The sequence below is a fragment of the Jaculus jaculus genome, chromosome 1 (genome assembly GCF_020740685.1).
Source record: "Jaculus jaculus isolate mJacJac1 chromosome 1, mJacJac1.mat.Y.cur, whole genome shotgun sequence".
In the NCBI taxonomy this organism is placed as follows: Eukaryota; Metazoa; Chordata; class Mammalia; order Rodentia; family Dipodidae; genus Jaculus; species Jaculus jaculus.
Genome location: NC_059102.1, coordinates 151,335,828 through 151,353,880, shown reverse-complemented (window position 1 = coordinate 151,353,880; position 18,053 = coordinate 151,335,828). Strand labels below are relative to the sequence as shown.

General features: G+C 51.1%; 1 protein-coding gene across 4 annotated transcripts in view; it reads right to left on the bottom strand.

Moving 5' to 3' along the window:
* Nucleotides 1–18,053, bottom strand: part of Rabl6 (RAB, member RAS oncogene family like 6) — a 35,020-nt gene that overhangs the window by 1,589 nt on the left and 15,378 nt on the right. For 2 of the 4 annotated variants that reach the window (XM_045147137.1, XM_045148294.1), the window contains exons 4-13: nucleotides 14,919–14,971; nucleotides 13,731–13,822; nucleotides 10,026–10,166; nucleotides 9,605–9,710; nucleotides 3,952–4,055; nucleotides 2,567–2,901; nucleotides 2,183–2,330; nucleotides 1,180–1,386; nucleotides 818–1,088; nucleotides 315–501 (exon numbers count right to left, since the gene is read on the bottom strand). In XM_045147137.1, the coding sequence (XP_045003072.1) occupies nucleotides 315–501; nucleotides 818–1,088; nucleotides 1,180–1,386; nucleotides 2,183–2,330; nucleotides 2,567–2,901; nucleotides 3,952–4,055; nucleotides 9,605–9,710; nucleotides 10,026–10,166; nucleotides 13,731–13,822; nucleotides 14,919–14,971 (1,644 nt within the window). Of the gene's footprint in view, nucleotides 1–314; nucleotides 502–817; nucleotides 1,089–1,179; nucleotides 1,387–2,182; nucleotides 2,331–2,566; nucleotides 2,902–3,951; nucleotides 4,056–9,604; nucleotides 9,711–10,025; nucleotides 10,167–13,730; nucleotides 13,823–14,901; nucleotides 14,972–18,053 lie in introns of all 4 variants that reach the window. The other 2 variants (XM_004654097.2, XM_045148590.1) reach the window with 2 other exon arrangements.

Below are 18,053 nucleotides of genomic sequence, written 5' to 3'. Positions count from 1 at the left end.
GGCTCAGCTCTTGGGCCCACAGGGAACTCTTAATAGGGTGACAGGGTTCTTTTTCAAGACACTGGCCTTAGATGGCCTTTCTGGCTAGACAAGTCCCTGAGCCACAGTGCAGACTGAACAAGTGGCTGCTTTGGCCCTGGGCAAAGCCAAGAGGCGCATGGCCTCTCCACTCTGCAGACTTTCACAGCCAATAGTAAATGAAGAAAGAAGCCACAGGAAGGCTGGCTTTTCTAAACAGCCCCTGGGCCATCATAGATGAGGACCACCTGAAACACACTGGCTCCATGGAGGCAGACAGCTCCAAGCCTTCTTACCTTCATCACTGCTCTCCTTAGGTCCCATCTCCTCCAGGCCCAGCCCAAAGAGATCTGAGTCATTCTTCAGTTTGAAGGAGGGGACTGGGGGCTTGGAGGGTGGAGGTGGCTGAGCAGGGCCCGTATCCTCATCAGTCACATCAGAGAGGTCTTCTCTCACGGGGAACTCACCCTGGAGAGGGAGAACCTGGTAGGGCCAAAGCATGGTCACAAGTCCCCATTCCAGGGGCTACTGTGGGGAGAGGGGCCTAAACCCAAACCCAGATTCAGAGAACAGCAAGGCCTGCAGGTGGACAACAGGACACCTCCTGTGGGCTTCTGAACACTGACTCCAGCCAATCTCAGCATTACGACAGCATGAGGCTAGGACTGCGACTCTGAGGACGCTGGAGCCAGTTGGCACTCTTCTGCCCTTCCTCAAGCTCTATCCTTCCTGATTGCCCCCATCTCGGGGGGGGGGGGGGGAATGGAGGCCAAGCCTCTTAAGTAGCATCCTGTCTTACCACTCTCCGCTGTGTGTCCGACTCATCACTCTCGAAGTCAGGGTCATCCATGACAAAGGACAGCATTTGGGCAGCAATGGGCCCCTCAGGATCACTTTCTGATGATACCTGCTTGTCCTTTGCTTCCTGGGTTCTATGAGAGCCCTCAGTAAGGGGCTTTGTGCTGCCGAGCTCAGGTCCTGAGCGAGCAGCAAGACCACCTGGCCAGGGGGGTGCTGTGGCTTCTGTGGGAGCTGCCTTCTTCTGTGGCCATGAGGCTTTGTTGGAGGACCTTCACATAAGAAGAAATGTCAAGGGTTCTGACATCACCCTGGTCTGCCCCTACCCACAGCTGGCCACACCCTGGGGACCCCAGCCCGTACCGTTTTGTTTCTGGCTCTGAGCACTGCTGAAGAGCCACTCTGGGGGGACCTGCCATCCCTTCAGCTTCCTCCTCACTGGAGAGACTGATGTTCTTACTGGGGATGGGGCCTGAAGGCAGCAGTTTGCCACGTGGCTGGTCTTCAAGGTCCACATCATCCTGAAAACCTGCCACCATTGGGTTCCCTCCCAGGGCCTCCCCGTCATCACTGCAAAGAAGGGTTGGGTGGTCAGAGGTCTTGAGGGGGACTGTGTGCTGCTGAATCTCCATCCCACTGCCTATGGGGCTGCTGTCTTTGGCATTACGTTCTAGTGGTAAGACTTCCTTAATGGGCTGTCCGGTGGACTGCTAAGCAGAGCTGTGAGTGAGAAGCGAGGACTGGCCAGTGAGCGATCAGATGCAGAGAGGCCCAGCTCTCTAGGCTTTATTCTATGAAACCTGGTAATGCTGGAGATGCTAACAGCCACCTAAGATGGGATCTGCTGACAGGAGTGAACTTTGGGCTTAGCTACAGACAGGACTTGAGGTATCTATCATCAGCAGGCAGAGAGAGTACCAGGAAGGGTTAGTTTTAGGTCAGACCCAGCAAGATAAAGAGCCAAGTGCCCAGATCTGGGGCTAAGTGGCAGAAAGCATAGCCTGGCCTCTCCGCTTTTCAGGGCCTACCTGGGTCCATGTGGAGAGACTCAGGGCCTAGCTCCTGAACCCGACAGGGCCCAGGTGGCATTCCCTATGTCCTACATACATACAGGGCCAGGGTTATGCCCAGAGTCCCCCTATTAGGTCATTTGCCAAGTTTCTTGCTATCCTAGGAGGACTCCAGCCTGATGTTCTGTAGTCTGATGTAGCCACCACCACTGCTCCTCTGCAGCATGGGCTTACTGCTCAAGTGCCCCAGGATGGTGCTTAGTCAGAACAGGCCTTTGAGACATGGCCTGAGCTCCTCCCTCAATTCCTCTAGCCAACTCTGCTTCTGTTTTATGTTCTGTCACACCAATGTTTACCTGTCACTATCTTGCTGGGGAACTTTGGATCCGATTTTCTTTTCATCTTTAGGTAGAGCAGCATCTTCCAGGAAGCTGCGGTCAAGGCCATCTTCAGGGACAAAATCCTCAACATTCTGGACTCTGGATGGAACCTCTGAAGCTGTCTCTGTGAAGAGATTCCAGCCTTCTCATGTGGCCACTGCCTCCAGTCCAGGCAACCCTCAGCCAGAGTCATGCCCATAGAGAAGTGAGGTGGGTGGCTGTCTCTAGAGCTGGACCATGGGGCTGGCTGCCCAGGAGGAAATGAAGTTTGCTAGGGGCACAGGGAAACCCCTTCCCTGTCTAATGTGCCAGGAACTGGCCCGCAAGTACACCTGGTAAGAGAGCTCCTCTCAGGTCTACCTGGAGGTGAAGGAGTCACATCAGCAGCTGGCGAGGTTCCAAACAGCCTAGAGATGATACTGCGACGCTGAGCTGGAGCTGGGGCTGAGGGCTGTGCAGCTGGGGATAGGGACTCCAAGGGGGGTGCAGGGGATGTGGATGATGCTGAAGGGCAGGCTGTGGGGGCGTTGAAGGGCAGTTGGGGGGCAGGCTGCGGTGTGCTGGGACTTGAGCTCCCTGTGGATACAGCACTTGGAGGTACAACTGGTGACTGGGAACCCGAGGATGGGCTCTGCCCATTGGCTGCCAGCGGGGATACATGACCACGGCTGCGGGCCTCCATCATCTCAAGGAAACTAGAGGGATAGGCAGAAGGGTAGGGAATGAGGAGTCTGGCCTCCCCTTGCCTCTTCTCCAAGGCCCTCAGACATCACTGTCTAAGCTTGCAATTGAACTGAGGGGCAGAAGATAAGAGGCTGCCTGCCTGCCACCTACACCACAGCCCAGCAGCCAGACCATTCAGATAACTTTGCTCTTCCTCCCTCTCCTCAGCACTGGACACCCCCAAAACTAGGCAGAGCCCCACAGCACAAGGATACATGTTCACAATCCACCAGGGCCAGTAGGTCTGGTGGTGTGTGGCTGTCAGTACTGTGGTCAAACACTGATGACCCAAGAGGGGTGGCCTCTTCTAGTTAGTGGAACTGACTTGACAATTCCACCCGGGCAGCTGCTGTATTCATTTGCCTGCACCACTGTGCATGCTGGTCTGCCAAGTGTGGATTATACTGGCAGCCACCTGTGCGCTGCTGAATCTCCATCCCACTGCCTATGGGGCTGCTGTCTTTGACTCTACGTTCCAGTTGTAAGACTTCCTTAATGGGCTGTCTGGTGGACTGCTGAGCAGAGCTGTGAGTGGGTGTGTAAGCATTTGAGGGTGTAGTGTGTGGCCTCACTGGGCCACATCTACTCTCAGGAGCATCTGCCCCTCACTTGTCTCAAGGAAGCAGGGGCTGTGGAGAAGTTGGGGTTGCTTTCTAGGCAAGCGAAGCGCCACTTGATGTTAACTCACTTGTTCTAAACACATGCTGGTCTATCTTTATTACTACACATTTGATAATTTGAAACCTCAACAGGGTAGGAGGAGCTGCAGGTGACAGCATGGGACACCTGTCCCAGAAGGCCGAGCCGTGGTTGTCACTCACTCCTTCCTGCACTTAGCACTACCAGTCTCGGCCGAGGGACTCTCAAGCTGACTGGCCTGGCCCATGTGCACGGTGCTTTCTCTGTAGCCTCACTGGCGTATGCCAAGGTCTGGCACCTGGCACATGTCTGTGGAGGTTACAGCCCACTCCCACTGTGAGGGCTAGAGCAGGGCTCTATGTCCCAGACGCTGGCTCACATACATGCTGTAGTTTTGGTCCTCGGTTTCCTGCTGCACCGACAGTTCCTCTAGTGTGGCATCAATGTCCAGCTGGTTTGTCTCCAGCTGCCGCAGCAGCGTCTCCCTCTAAAGAGAAAATGGACACAGCTGAGCAACACGCCTCCTTATCCCGCCACCTCTCATAAAGGCGTATAGCCCAGCTGCCTGCAGGGTCAGGCTGCATGCCTTGGTGGACAAAGGTCAGTCATATGGATCCACACCAGAAAGCCCTCCCTGTCCATTTCTACAACATGCTTCAGGAGGTCTCTGCTAGCACCTTAGTGGCAGTTTCTCCTGCTCCCATGTTGGCTGTAACAATCTTTAAGGCCACAGGACCGTACTTGCCTGTGCCTAACGAGGGTAATCCCAGGAGAAAGGTTCATTCAGCCATAGCTCTTCAGACCTGAAGGCCAACCCCCTGGGTCACATTGCCACCAGGGCTGCCAGTACACATGGCTTCTTGTATTTGATTCAGATGTATAATCAGATGTCACATCCTCAGTTACAGCAGCTATGCTGAGGGTTCCAGGCCACATGTGTGAGGTGTGCTGAGCAGTAGGGCTGGGCATTTCAATTCTTACGTTTTTGTTTTAAATTTACTTATTTATCTATTTATTTCGAGGTAGGGTTTCACTCTAGTCCAGGCTGACCTGGAATTCACTATGCCATCTCAGGGAGGCCTCGAACTCATGGTGATCCTCCCACCTCTGCCTCCCGAGTGCTGGGATTAAAGGCGTGCGCCACCACATCCAGCTTAAATTTATTTATTTTTATTTGAGCTAGGGAGGGAGAGAAAGAGAATGGGTGCACCAGGGCCTGTAACCACTACAAAGGAACTCCAGACACAGGTACACCTGGCTTATGTGGAATCTGGACAATCAACCTGGGTCCTCAGGCAAGTGCCTTAACTGCTAAGCCATCTCTCTAGCCCTTAGCATTTTTATTTTTGTTTTAAATCAGTATATTTTTGAGACAGAGAGAGGGAGAAAGAGAGAGAAAGGGCTGTGTATGTTCATGTGGTGGAGGCACTGCTGGGCACATACTGCTAGCACAGAAAATGTATGGCCCTGGTGTGGGACTTCTCCATTGGGAGTGGTTTTTTTTTTTTGAGGTACGATCTCACTCTAGCCCAGGCTGATCTGGAATTCACTATGTAGTTAGTCTCAGGGTGGCCTTGAACTCATGGAGATCCTCCTACCTCTGCCTCCCAAATGCTGAGATTAAAGGCATGCGCCACCATGCCTGCTGGGAGTGTTTTTACCACAGTGCAAACCACATAGAAAAACTGTGAGTAACGAAAAACTGAAACCTGAGATTTGTTCTACTTTGATAGGACAAGAAGGATCCATGTGGTGGTGCACGCCTTTAATCCCAGCACTCGGGAGGCAGAGGTGGGAGGAGCACCATGAGTTCGAGGTTTCCCTGAGATGGCATAGTGAATTCCAGGTCAGCCTGGGCTAGAGTGAGACCCTACCCTGGAAAAAAGAAAAGAGAAGGATCCATGGGAATGATGTAGGACACTGAGAAAATAAGCAGACACATGACAATAGGCAGAGAAGGGTCCCATTCTAAAATTAAGATGTGATTTACAAAAAAACAAAACAAAAAATTCCCCCTAGAGACCCATCAACCAAACACACTGTGTGAAGTGTACCTAGACTTTAATCTGCGCATGGACCTATTAAGTGATGAAGAACTCTTGTGAACTTGGTTACTGTGTTTATCTTTCATGTGGATGTGTGCTGTTCACATGCACACCACTGTCAGGTCAGAGGACAACCTCAGGTGTCAGTACTCATCCTCCACTTTATTTGAGGCAGGGTCTCCAGACCAGCTGCCCTAGGAGCTTCTGGGACTACAGATGCACGTGTTACTGTGGCTAAGCTTAAGTGGGTTCTGGGGATCCAAACTCAGGTCCCCACACTTCTATGGTGAGCACATTATGCACTCAGTTATTTCCCCAGGCCTGTGGTTGTACATTAAAAAAAAATCTTGATTTTTCATTTAATTTTTTTTTTTCTAGCTGGACATGGTAGTACACACCTTAATCCCAAGACTCAAGAGGCTGAAGTAGGATTGCCTTGAGTTCAAGGCCAGCCTGGGTTACAGAGTGAGTTCCTGTTCAGCCTAGGCCAGAGCAAAACTCTGCTTCAAAAAAATCAAGTTTTTTTTGGGGGAGGGTTATGTATGTGCATATGTAGGGGGTATGTACGTGTGTGTGTGTGTGTAGATTGTAGACGTAGAGTACAATCTAGGGGTGCATTCCTTGCCTTCTACTTTGCTTGAGACAGGTGTCTCTTGTTTAGGTGTTGCAAACACCAGACTAGCTGGTTCACAACCCTGGGATTTTCCTGACCCCGTCTTTCACTGTTGTAGGTATGCTGGAATGAAAGATGCATAAACCATTGTGTTTGGCTTTATGTGTGTTCTAAGTATATTAACACTAGTCATTAACCATTGAGCAATTTTCCAAACCCCAAAGGACCTCATAGCCCAGGTCTGCCTTGAAGGATGTAGCCAAAGACGACTTTGAACTTGTGATGTTCTTGCCACCACCACTTAGTACTGAAGTTATAGGCACATGCCACAACACCCAGATTATGCACCTGAAATCATACCTAGGGTGCTATGCATGCTAAGCAAGCACTCTTCCAATTGAGCTACATCTCCAGCCCCAAGAGACTTGTTTATTTTTTAGAGAGAACTAGAGAGAGAATATGGATGGGTGTGCCAGGGCCTCTTGTTTCTGCAACTGAATTCCAGATGCATGTACCACTCTGGCCACTCAAATGCTTGTCCTGGCATCGTATACTTTTCCTTGGCTGCTCTGGAAGCCAGTGGCAAAGCCTTCATGGAATGGAGCAGCCAAGCAGTGGCGAGGGGAGAGCAGAGGATCCTTAGAACCCTGAAGTCCTGGCCTTCTTCCTAACTAAGTGCTCCCAAGTACAGTCCTGCCTACAGGAGTCTCATGTTTCTCAAAAGGAGACAGAGGTGAGGAAAGGGGAGGGGAGGCCACAAGTGTCCAGACCCATGGTGGTCCGGGCTTGCTTAGCCCTCCTCTCTTCATAATACCAGGCTTTCTTTTTCCTTTCAATTTATTTTATTTTATTTTAGTTTTTGTTTTTCGAGGTAAGGTCTCACTCTAGCCCAGGCTGACCTGGAATTCACTATGGAGTCTCAGGGTGGCCTCGAACTCACGGCAATCCTCCTACCTCTGCCTCCCGAGTGCTGTGATTAAAGGTGTACTCCACCACACCCGGCTCAATTTATTTTTTAGTTAAAATTTTTTCTCTTTTTTTTTTGAGAGAGAGTGAGAAAGAAATTTGGCACGCCAGGGCCTCAGCCACTGGAATCAAACTCCAGATGTTTGTGCCACCTAGTGGGCATGTGCGACCTTGTGTTTGCCTCGCCTTTGTGCATCTGGCTTATGTGGAATCTGGAGAGTTGAATATGGGTCCTTCGGCTTTGTAGGCAAGTACCTTAACCAGTAAGCCATCTCTCCAGCCCTGCTTTTGATTTTTTTTGAGGTAGGGTCTCACCCTAGCCCAGACTAACCTGGAACTTACTCTGAAGTTCCAGTCTGGCCTCAAACTCAGTGATTCTCCTACCTTAGCCTCCTGTGTGCTGGGATCAAAGGCATGTGCCACCATGCCCAGCTTTACCAGGTTTTCTACAGCTGCTTGGGTCCCTAGTCCCAAAATAGACATGAGTCCTCTGTCCCCATGCTTAGAGCCCAGAGCCCTGTCCCATCTTCTACCCACTCTGTTGCTCTTCTGGTTCTGTGAAGCCACAGCATATGTCATGACCAGAGAAAATGACATCAGGCCTACGTGCCATTTAGTGCCTGGTGTCCTGGGACTGGGATGGTGGCTAAGGCTCCTAACCACTCCTTGTGAAGCTGTGGCCACAGCAGATTCAAGAAGCCCAAGAGCTCTTGTGGAGTTTGGTGCCTTCCTGACCCCATGACAAAGCACGTGCACACCACAGCCCACACTGTAAGAGCATCTCATGTTTGTGGTCTTGTAAACCCAAACTACCACCTAGCTAAGAAAAAAGTCAGTTGCATCCAAATAAGGGGCTGTCGACAAGCTGCCTGCCCAGGCCTACAACAAACAAGATCACACCCCAAGGAAGAGCAAGCTGGAGTGTGATGGCTAAATTCTACTGTCAATGTGATCAGCTGGTGCATGCATCTCCCTTGTTGCTGCTATCCTTCACAGATACCAGAACCCAGCTTAATCAGCCTTCCAAAGCAGACTGAAGACAGCTGCCCTCCAGGAATCCTCCAGAACTTCGGCACCAGAATGGGACTGCTGAAGCATCCAGCCTCATGGTCTGAACAGCTACCAGGTTCTGCAACTCTCCAGTCTGCAGACAGCTATTATTGGACTGCTCATTCTGTATCTTGCAAGCTTATCTATTAAATTCCTTTTATAATATTCATTTTTATCACTTCTGTTCCTCTAGAGAACCCTAATACAGGGTGATAGCTTATGAAGAATGGGGAACTCAGGGACCCTGGGTTGGTCCAGACAGAGCCTTGAGTTTACTGAGTGACTCTGGTTCCTTAGCTCAACAAAAGCATTATGGAAATACAAAATACAGGCACTAGGACTAGGTGAAGATATGGGGATCTAATAACATCTCTGCAGCATTTTTGTTTGTTTTTGCTTTTTGAGACAGGGTCTCATGTAGCTCAGGTTGATCTCTAACATGTAGCTGAAGAGACCTTGAATTTCCAAACCTCCTGCCTCTACCTCCTTAGTGTTGGGATTCTTGGTGTGTGCCACCATGCCTGGTAGGGTCTCGCTATAGTCCAGGTTGACCTGGAATTCAATATGTAGTCTCAGGGTGGCCTTGAACTCATGACAATCCTTCTACCTCTGCCTCCCAAAGTGCTAGGATTAAAGGTATGCATCACCATGCCCGGCTTTTTTTTTTTTTTTTTTTTGAGACAGTCTCCCACTACAGCCCAGTCTGACAGTCCTCAGACTCATAGTGATTCTCCTGTCTCAACCTCCTAAATGTTGAAATGAAAGATGTGTGTTCCCATGCTTGGTCTCTGCAACTTCCATACATGTAAAAAGGTTCCAGGATGAATGCACAGTAAAAAAGCAGGACAGGGGCAGTTCCTTGCCTTAGTGGGTCACTCCACTTGTCTCATCTGTACCAGGGAGGCTGGATGCTTCAGGCAGGAGCACAGGTTTGCTTTCTGAAAGTAGCAAGATGGCTAGAGGACCCCGGTCCAGACTAGCACATAAAGTTATGAGTTACAGTCACACGAGCTACAAGTCTAACACCTTCCCCTTGATAAAAGGCACCTGTGTGTGACTGGCACCTCCATATCCATCAGTGTGTCTAGTAAAAGGGGTTTGTACCATCAGTGTCCCTAGAGGAATAAGGACTCCATATGTTGGGAAGGACTTCAGGGTACACTCCTTAGGGCAGAAAGGGGTGTAATGCCATTCCTGTCTCCTGCTGAATGTTGTGTGTACCAGGTCCAGGCCACACTAGGAGCTTCTGCTAGTCAGCTTTCAGGCTGGCTCCACAAAGGGCATAGGGAGAAGGCCCTCTTTGTGCGGACACACAGGAGTAACAAGTCATGTGCTTGTGTGCTGCACCAGGTGGAGACTTACCTGCAACTGTAGAAATGGGATGTTGAAGAATTTATGCAGATACTTCAGGCCAAAGCTGTTCTTCATGGAGGACTCGGCATAGCGGAAATAGGAGGAGCCTGGAGGTCTGTTTCCAAAGAAAGATAAAACAGAAGAGCCCTTGGTGGACAGTGTGGCTTGGTCGCACCTGAGCCCGAGGCTGCTCATTCACTCGGCTTCCTTCCTGCAGCGGACCCCTTGGCAGCACTGCCGTCTCATACAGACCTGCGATGCAATGGGCTCCAGGGAGCGGGGTGGGACAGGCCTCCCTCCCTTCGCTAAGGGTTACAACCCCTGCTCTGGGCCAGGGCTACTGCCTCATCTCCAACAGGCTGAGTCCTGTCTTTGTTCTGCCCGAGCACAGCATGAGGCCTCTCACAGAAACAGGGTTGGGGGCACCCACCTGTCCAGGTGGTCGATGAAGTCACGCACATCATCTGGCAGGATGACTCGGTGCTCACCCATGTCGCGGTAGTTGCCCAGCACGCATACCGGCACGTGGGTTGGCACTTTGGGAAGCTCCCGGAGGACATAGTTGAAGGTCCTTTGGAGGAGGAGGGGCATTTTAGCCTTTGCTGTGCAACCCCCATGAAGCTGTCTGCGCAGGGGCTGCTTTCTGTGTCTAAGACTCTTGTCACTTCACCAGGGTTCAGAACAAGTGCTGCAACCTCTGAAGTGGAGCCCCATCTATCTCCCTCCCCACTCCAAATCCAGGCGTTCCGCTCTCCTGCCTGCCTTGCATTGGTGTGCCATATGTCTATGTCCCTAGAGAGATGCTTTTGTCTTGCCTGTTTCCAGCAATGCTCTGAACTGAACATATCCTGGGGTGACTTGTCCCTCAGCAACGTTATGCAGAAGCCAGGGCTGCAGTTAATTTACTTGACCCTGCTTGTTGGCTTTTGCCTCAGGGGTTCTATCACTGAAGTGTCCCTGGTGATGGTGAGGTGTCCCTGGAGATGAGGGCACTGTCTCCAGGGCCATCCTTATTCTGCAAAGAAAAACACTGTCCACAAGTATAGCAGGTCTCTCCAGGATCTAGTTAACGTGGTGCTTGCCTGATAGCTCCAAATCATGAATCCTCCCAAAGGTTTCCAGATGGCTTGTGAAGGCAACCAGGGTTGGGGCAATGGCTCAGTGGTAGAGCACTTTCCTAGCATGCGTGGCACCCCAGGTTCACTCTCCAGTATCTTCCCACCCCAAAGAGAAAAAAATGACACAAGCTGACCATGGCAGTGAATGCCTATAATCCCAGCACTTGAGAAGCTGAAGCAAAAGGGCTGAGTTCAAGACCAGCCTGGGCTACACAGTGAGTTCTAGACCAGCCTGAGCTACATAGAGACCTTCACAAAAACTTCCCTAAAGCCAGTAATGAGCGTGACCCAGCTTCCCCGGAAGACTACAGGCCTATGCCTGCAGCAGCTTTCCCAGCCCTCCGTGGGCCTTTCCTGTGTCTTTTAGCCCACGAGACAACTGGAGTGAGCTCGCTGGCCAGTATATGAGCCCCAGTGTTTTCCACCCTTCATATTTGGTGCCAAGGCTCTGGATAATGTCTGTTGCCACTCAGGAATTACCTGAGCCAACCATGTTCAGGGGTCTCAGGGCTGATGAATGACTGTAGCTCTCATGTTTTGCCCAAGTGGCATTTTGTGAGCTCAACCCCAAAGTAGTCTAATGGCCCCCAGACAGGAATTTCTTTCCCTAGCTGCCCAGCCTCCTGCCCACTCTTCACACTGCAGCCTTAGGACACTCTACTTATGTCCCTATGTTCAGCCCAGCTGTTGGGTCCTCACTGGCTTTCAGGACACTCCTGGTCCCTCCAATTATGGACCCCTGGAAGTGGCAGTCTTGTGAAGTTGGTTTGCAAAGACCATAGGACACTTCAGTGGAGTTCAGGTGATTCCTTAGTAGCTAGATGCAGTGTCATAAGGGCAAAGCCACTTCCTGATTACCAGGCCAACAGACTACCACCATTACCACCCACAAAAGGAAAATGCTTGTCTACTTGCTCTGTACCTGAGGTGGGAGCACAGCTTTGCCCAAGGGTATCTATGACACATGTGCACTGCTAACTAGAGCCCAGGCTACGTCTAGTGTACCCCCAAAGCCCTTAGAGGCCTCTTACATGTGCTAGCAGTCAGACTATCACACTATACTAGAGTTGTGTGGGTCCATGCTGGCAGGGAGGTTGGGTCTAGGCTTGCATATGCTGTGCAAAGGCTGGAGCAACTCAGACCATGGCTGCCAAGGATCTGTGGGCTCAGAACCCTGACCTGAGTCAGGCATGTGCTACCAAAGCTTAGCATGTGCCTCTGTGGAAGGCTAGTGCACTCAAGTGTGTGTGGCTGTGTTCTTAAGTAACAGAAGGAAACAGACTACCTAAACAGATGTAGTAAGGCCATCGTGCATATGTGATGTTAGAAGCCTGACGGGACCACCACCAGTCATTAGCGACTGACTCACAGGATGGGACAGATCTCTCCTGTTTGCTCCAATTTTCTGTGATGAACACAGATTACACATACAGCAATAACAGAACTTTAAAATGAGTAAAAGGCTACTTCTAAAATGTGTCATCCCTTCCTTCCTTCAGCATTTTTAAAAAATTTTATTTGTAAGCAGAGACGGGGGGGGGGGGGGTGGCGGCGGGGGAGAGAGAGAGAGGAAGAGAAATGGCATGCCAGGGTCTCCAGCTGCTGCAAATGAACTCCAGGTACATGTGTTGCTGTACATGTGGCTTTACATGGATACTGGGGAATAGAACCTGGGATGTTTAGGCTTTGCAGGCAAGTACCTTAACTGCTGAGCCATCTCTCTAGCCCCTCCTTCAGCATTTACTTATTTGAGAGAGAGAGAGGGAGGGAGGGAGGGAGAGAAAGAGGCATATACAGAGAAAGACTGGCGTGGTAGGGCCTCTTGCCACTATAAATGAACTCTAGATGCATGTGCCACCTTGTGCATCTGGCTTTACTTGAGTGCTGACAATCAAACCTGGGTCCTTAGGCTTCACAGATAAGTGCCCTAACAGCTCAGCCCTCTGTCCAGCCCCCTCCTTTAGCATTTTTTTTTTGTTTTTGTTTTTCGAGGTAGGGTCTCACTCTAGCTCAGGTTGACCTGGAATTCACTTTGGAGTCTCAGGGTGGCCTCAAACTCACAGTGATCCTCCTACCTCTGCCTCCCAAGTGCTGAGATTAAAGGCGTGAGCCATCACGCCCGGCCCTTTAGCATTTATTTATTTATTTGAGAGTGACAGAGAAAGAGAGAGAAAGAGGGAGAGGGAGGGAGGGAGGGAGGGGGAGGGAATATGGGTGGGCCAGGGCCTCCAGCCACTGCAAACAAACTCCAGATGCATGTGCCCCCTTGTGCATCTGGCTAACATGGGTCCTGGGGAATTGAGCCTCAAACCAGGGTCCTTAGGCTTCACAGGCAAGCACTTAACCACTAAGCCATCTCTCCAGCCCATCCTTTAGCATTTTTTAAGAGTCTTATTTTCAGTATATGAAGAGCAGGCAAAACTTCAGGGCAGCCCTGGATGGGTATTAAGGAGCTTCTTTGGGTGTTTCTCCTGTGGCTGGTGACAGGTGGGTTCCCAGTCTCATGATAGTGTGCATCACGTAATCCTTGGGCACATCTAAAAGGTGGAAGAGTTATGTGGGTCTCGTGGACCCCGGTGGAGCTCTGCAGCTTACACCTGGTCTCTGCACCTCGGCCTACTGCTCCCTTTGCTCTTTGTCCTTTGCTGACATGATCCCAGCCAAGTCCTGCTACTGTGTAACTGAATGTGGGAGATCTCTGGGAGTCCCCAAACACAGTGGGCCATGAGATTCTGACAAATCTGGAAAGATGCAAGCTGCATGGGACTGTGGGAGGTAGCCCATAACCTCTACCACTCTGCCACTAGCGTGAGTCATCCCTTCTCATCCCACTGTCTGTGCGGGCATGATCACGGGCCCACCCTCCATCCAGTGGCACACATGCTTTGGTTCTGATTGCATAGCCACAGCTGGCCTTGCAGAAGATTCCACACCAGTAAAAGGATGCTGCTGGCCTGTGAGGTCATGTGGTGCCATGTAAAGGTGTACGGCCACAGCCAACCACCTTGCCCTCTTACCACTGCTTGGTGATGTCAAACATCATGACTACCCCATTACAGTTCTTGTACACATCCAGAAACTCAGCATCCAGGGCCATTTCAGACTCCGCCTGAGAATAAAAGAAAACAGGTATTAAGACCATGCCCTGAGCCAAGACCCACCCATGTGGACCCTCAGCTAAGCTGAAAAAGGCAGAGTAGGCTTTTTATACTAAGAAAATCTAAGTCATCTCATTTGGGAAAAATGGACACTTTGGGTGCATACAAGATTAGCTGTAGGAGCCGGGCATGGTGGCACACACCTTAACCCCAGCACTTGGGAGGCAGAGGGAGTAGGATCACCAAGAGTTCGAGGCCACCCTGAGACTACATAGTGAACTCCAGGTTAGCCTGAGCTAGAGTGAGCTACCTCAGAAAACCAGAAAAAAAAAAAAAAAAAGGTTAGCTGTAGGAATGATATCAGCCTTGCTTGGGATCCCATGAGCCATGAACAGCATCCGCCCCAGGGTTCACACAGAAGCAAGCGCTGGAGTTACCAGTGATCTATAAGACGGGTTCTACAAAAATAAATAAATGGAGGGATAGAAGGAGAGGACAAAGAAAAAAACAAGTAAAGAAAAAGGAAGGGAGAGAGGGAGGAAAGAAATGAAAGGAAGGGCTTCAGAACCTTTACAGTGAACTAATGGCCAGATGGGTGTGTGCAGCACCTTCCTGCCTGTCTTGAAGAGGGTAGAGATGTTCTACCCAGAGAGAGAGAAGAAAGCACAAAGTACTCCAGAACTGGGAAGGAGTGCCAGGAGACCACGTAGGCAGGTATCTTGTGCCACGGTCCAGGGATGAAGCCCTGAGCACCATGGCCTGCACCTACAGTAGGTCAGCACTTCCTAGGGCTGAGCCCACTGTGTCGGGATACAAAATACGATGTTCAGCTCAGAGTGGAGGCCGTCCAATGTGGCGTCTGCTGCATGAAGCACAGCAGGCATCACTCACACGGGGCAGCAGCCCAAGTAGGCAGCCACCCTAAAACCCGCAGCACAGTGTCCCATGGATAGCTGGGCACAGTGACCACTGTGTCCACAGTGTAACTGGGACGCTCAGGACCTCAGGATGTACAGCAGGCATGATCTGAAGGGATGGAGACCACCCTAAGTGACCACAGGTACCTTGCAGGACACTGGCACAGACCCACCTGACAATGTGGCTCACCTCCTGGGGGTCGTTCTCTGTCTTCAAGCCATCACCTCGTTTTTTGCACTTTCCTTAAAGGCAAACATACATTAGGGGGTGGAGTTTCTGTGCCCAGGATTTGCCTTAGTAGAGGAGCACCCCTCCTTGGTTCTAATCTGCCCCCAATAGTGCCATGTTAGACTCTGTCCATCTCAGCTGTTGATCTGAGAACTACAGATCCCTCGATAGGGGATGGGCCCTGAGGCTGGACTGAAGTGCCTGGAGAAGCCAGGTAGCAGAGCTGGAGAGATGCAAGGGAAGGCCGTATAGGGTTCAGGCTGATGCCTAGTCCAGGTCTGTTTTGTGGGAAGGGGCTTCCCCTGATGGCCCAGCCCCCACAGCCAAGTCCAGAGCAGAAGGGGGCATAGGCGACATGGTGTGAGGTGAGAGGCCCTTACTAGGCTAAAGCTGGGGGAGACCAGAGCCCCTGGTGACACCCTGATGCTGGTACACTGGGTGGGGGTGGGTAGGAAGAGGTGAGGGAGGCCAGCCCAGTTTGGGTACTGGCTTTCAGGGATATCAAAGCTCTCTGATTGGGGAGATAGTGATGGGTCAGGTCCTGCTTGGGCCTGACACTGAGCTCTGTAGTTCTGGCATAGTAACAAGATCACCACCTCCCTTTTCATCTCCAGGATGTCCACCTAGGCAGCTGGGCTGCTTAACACCCTGTGAATCCCATGGAAAACAAAGGTAGAAAACAACAACCTTCACATCAATCTTGAACTCATTTCTGAACTTCCTGCCATGCTCTGGTCAGTGTTCCCCAGCACCCCTGCAAGGTGCAGTGGACGTTTCAGTCTGACCCAGATGGCTGGATACTGGGCCTGCCCTCACGGGTACAAGCACTGCTGAGTGGCAGACAGGCCTACTCCCATCCCATGAGAAGACAGGAATGAGATGAGATGCTGTCACAAGTGTGCAATGGGGAGCCCAGCCACTCCCTCTCTACGTCAAGAAGTCTCTAGTACAACCAGCATCTTCTGGCAGGTTGTTCACTGCATCTGAGGGACCAATTCTCAGGGCAGAAAGGAAGGGCTGGACAAAACCCTGGGACTTGATTGGTAGGACTGGGAGACCAGAGGAAGTGAAAACTTGCTGAGGCTGTTTCTTGTCATCATCCCTTCTAGAAGCTTCTCAAAAGTACTTGTGAGCTCTATCTCCACTCAGGTCAAGCTTGTGAAAGCTCAGCTATCTACTCATATCTACTCATTCTTCTCAGGAACCCATCTGTTGGCCCTTGGGCCCTTAGCTCCTTCAACTGCTCTCACACCTGAAGGCCCTGTTGCTGTGGACACTCCCTTCTTTCCTTCCTTCCTTCTCATCGAACATGTTTCTCCTGTGGTGAATGAAGACACAGGTGTTCCCTGAGACAGGACCTCTCCCTTTGGGGGCTAGCCTGGTGTTAACTGAGTTGTGGAGGCTCTCTGGGTGCAAGACAGAAAGTGGGTATGAGGACGGCCCTAGAGACTCCCTCAACCTCTCCTTGTATGTGGTATTTGAGCCTAGCACAAGCAGGAGGAAGAGTGCTCCATGGGCTCCTGAGCAAGGAGGTGTCAGACTCTAGTTCATGGGCTCTGGGCCAGCTGAGGGCATAGTGGACCACCTGGAAGGTTCTCAGTAAGGCTAAGCCTGCTATATTCCCGTTTGACATGTGGTCCTAAGCCCTGACCTCACTCTGGGAAACTCTACAGGACAGCATATCCCACTCCAGCAGGTGCATAGATTTGGACACCAGAACTGAGACAAGGGCTTGAGAAGTCACTGCAGTCCCAAGGCTGTGGCCCCTCCATGGGGCAATAACAAGTACCTCCTCCTTATCTGACTAGGATGGGGTCATGGCTTGTGGAGGTGGCCTGAGCAAGCTGGTGGCAGCATGTGGATGTGACATTAGCCCTCACAGTGGATATACAGCAAAGGGACTGGATGGCAAACCACCTACTGAACGCTCCAGAAATGTGCACCCAAGTATGCAGAGGTGTATGAAACAGTCAACACAGGACCCATAGGCTGGGTTCAACTGGGCTGTGCTTCAGCTGAGCAGTGGGAACAGTAGCTTCTACTTTCTCAACCAGCTGACATTTCCACTTGACCCTGCCACCCAAATAGACACAGCCAAGGAGGAAACAAGCGCACCTCAAGCCAGAAACTATAGCCATGGAGACATAGCTCCTAGCAAAGCCCTAGAACTGAGGGACACACACTAACAGCCATGCTGGTGAGGTCAGAGACTACATGGGTCAGGTCAGACAGAGGTGCATCTGTGAAGTCAGTGGCTGAGTGAGAGGGGTCAGGTCATGCCTGTTAGGTTACAGCCTAAGCAGGTGACACTGTCCATTAGGCAGAGGCTGAATATGAGAGGTCACACTGCTCAACACCACACATGTGCACACACATGCACACACATGAGCAATGGTAGCACCAGAGAGGGTCATGAGCTCTCACCCTGCAGATCACAGAGAAACTTGTGACCTAGCATGAGAAGATAGGATTGAGATGAGATGCTGTCACAAGTGTACAACGGGGAGCCCTGCCACCCCCTCTCCAGGTTGGGTTGTGGGTAGGTCTCTTTGTGGGTCAACTGAGAAGTGGAGGAGCTGGGTGCTCAGCTGTGGACACAGAACTCTGGGAAGCTAGAATGAATCTGTGTCACCTACATAATCTCAGACTCTATCCTGGGTACAAGTGAACTTTCTCAGGACAGAAGCAAGTTCAAAGCTCCTTTGGTCCCTCCTGGGCCTACCTACATAAGTTTTTGCCTGATGACCCCTCTCTAAGGAATGCTATACACAGCTTGTTGACCTCTATATCACACAGAACAGATAAGCTGCTGTGACCACATGCTACTCCAGCCTACTGATCTAACGCAATTAGAACTTCTGTGGGAAATCTGTTCGACTGACACCCTGGCCCCAACAGAAGTGTTGACCCAGGGCGTGCACACGTTCTCTCTGCCCAAGTCTTTGCTTCTGCCTCACTCACCCCTTGCACTGTCCTGCTGTGATGGGGCTCTGCACCTGTGCCTCCATCTCAATAACCAGCAAAGCCCAGCAACAGAGGGTCTCTGCCAGTGCAAACAAGTTCCCATGAATGGGGTTTCTAGAGATGGTCAAATAA